Source organism: Cibotium barometz, chromosome 37 (assembly GCF_041138505.1).
Source record: "Cibotium barometz isolate CiBa-2024 chromosome 37, ASM4113850v1, whole genome shotgun sequence".
Classification (NCBI taxonomy): Eukaryota; Viridiplantae; Streptophyta; class Polypodiopsida; order Cyatheales; family Cibotiaceae; genus Cibotium; species Cibotium barometz.
The window spans coordinates 46,249,724-46,251,110 of record NC_141082.1 but is presented as its reverse complement, the minus strand read 5'-3'; the positions used below and the strand labels follow the sequence as shown (position 1 = coordinate 46,251,110).

At 40.8% G+C, this 1,387-nt stretch overlaps 1 protein-coding gene across 1 annotated transcript; it reads left to right on the top strand.

Moving 5' to 3' along the window:
- Window positions 1–270: 270 nt before the first annotated feature.
- Window positions 271–726, top strand: LOC147617323 (hsp70 nucleotide exchange factor FES1-like). The gene has a single exon (XM_086776462.1). It carries the CDS (start codon window positions 283–285, stop codon window positions 724–726), a length of 444 nt encoding a protein of 147 aa, XP_086632588.1. The 5' UTR covers window positions 271–282.
- Window positions 727–1,387: the final 661 nt, after the last annotated feature.

Sequence of the window (1,387 nt, the reverse complement as noted above, 5' to 3'; positions counted from 1 at the left end):
GGGTTCAAGTGTTTCTACTCTTTCAAGCCTCTACACAGCAGCCATGAGAGCAGTTGGTGCTAGCCAGCGTGTGTTCCAGCTTCTAGATCGTGTTTCAACAATGCCCCAACCAGAAAACAAGTGTCCTTTAGGTACTTGCACTAGCAATTGTTCCAGCAATCTCTATAGCATTAAGAGCATTCGGCCGCTATCTTCGGAAGCTCTCAAACAAAACTCAAGCAGCAGCAGCATTAGCTGCATCCATTGCTGGAGGAGTTGCAATCACATGTGGACTCCATCGACATGGCAAATGATCTGCATGCCATCGGAGGCTTAGTTCCTTTATTGAACTACTTGAAAAACCCTAATGCATTTATTAGAGCTAGGGCTTCAGAGGTTGTGAGCACGATGGTTCAAAACAATCCTAAATGCCAGCAGCTTGTCATGGATGCGAAGGGTCTAGAATCTTTACTATTCAATTTCATGTCAGATCCAGACACCACAGTGCGCACTAAATCTTTGGGTGCCATATCATCTTTGATACGGAATTACAAGCCTGGTGTCACTGCTTTCCGATTGGGAAATAGCTATTCTGGGCTCAAGGATGCACTAGTTTCTGACAATCCAAGGTTGCAAAGGAAAGGCTTACAGGTTTTGCAATACCCCTTGCATGAGAATCCAAATGACAATAGCAGCTGCAGATGCAAGGCGGTGGCTTGCGTGGAAAAAAAAAGAAGGATTTTTTGAAAAATGGAATATCCGAATATTAAGCAAAAATAAAAGGAGGCGCAGTGTATTTCAAATCGGGGAAATTCGAATTTTTAGCTGCAAAAGCGAAAGGAGCCTGATTCTCTCGCGAGAAAGAAATGGAAAAAAACCAGAAACGTAGACAAGAGGGGGGGAATATGCAGAAACGGGGGGGAAAGAGAGAACCAGAGCTGAATTTAACCAGAGACTCAAAAATCGTGATGACGGCTACTGTATAGGGCATCCTGGGGTTTGAATTAAAGAGAAAATGAAGCTCTATCCAACGTCATGATCTTCAAAAATCTCACAGTATACAAGCAAAATGATATCAAAACCTTTACGAATGCTGAATTTGGCGCATACTGAAGCGAAGCAGAACATGGGGAAAAGCGAAATTCATGAATTCGCTTCTTTTTTTTTACTCTAAGATAAGTAATTTTCTTTGTTTTTGTTACTTACGATTTTCAAAAATCGTATAGCCTTGGAATAATAACATTCCCCCATTAAGGTTTTTGGGTATGAGAAGGCTTTGAAAGTTTTAATGGTTTTGGAGAGTCTTGGAATAGGAAAGCATCAAAAATACAAAGAGTTTCTGGAACTTGGATTTTATTTTGTAAAAAGCTACTTGGTTGGATTTTGGATTCTAGACATGGAAGTTTTT

What these genes read in the sequence shown, in the direction of transcription:
- LOC147617323 (XM_086776462.1), top strand. Translation starts at nt 283, where the DNA reads ATGGCAAATGATCTGCATGCCATCGGAGGCTTAGTTCCTTTATTGAAC.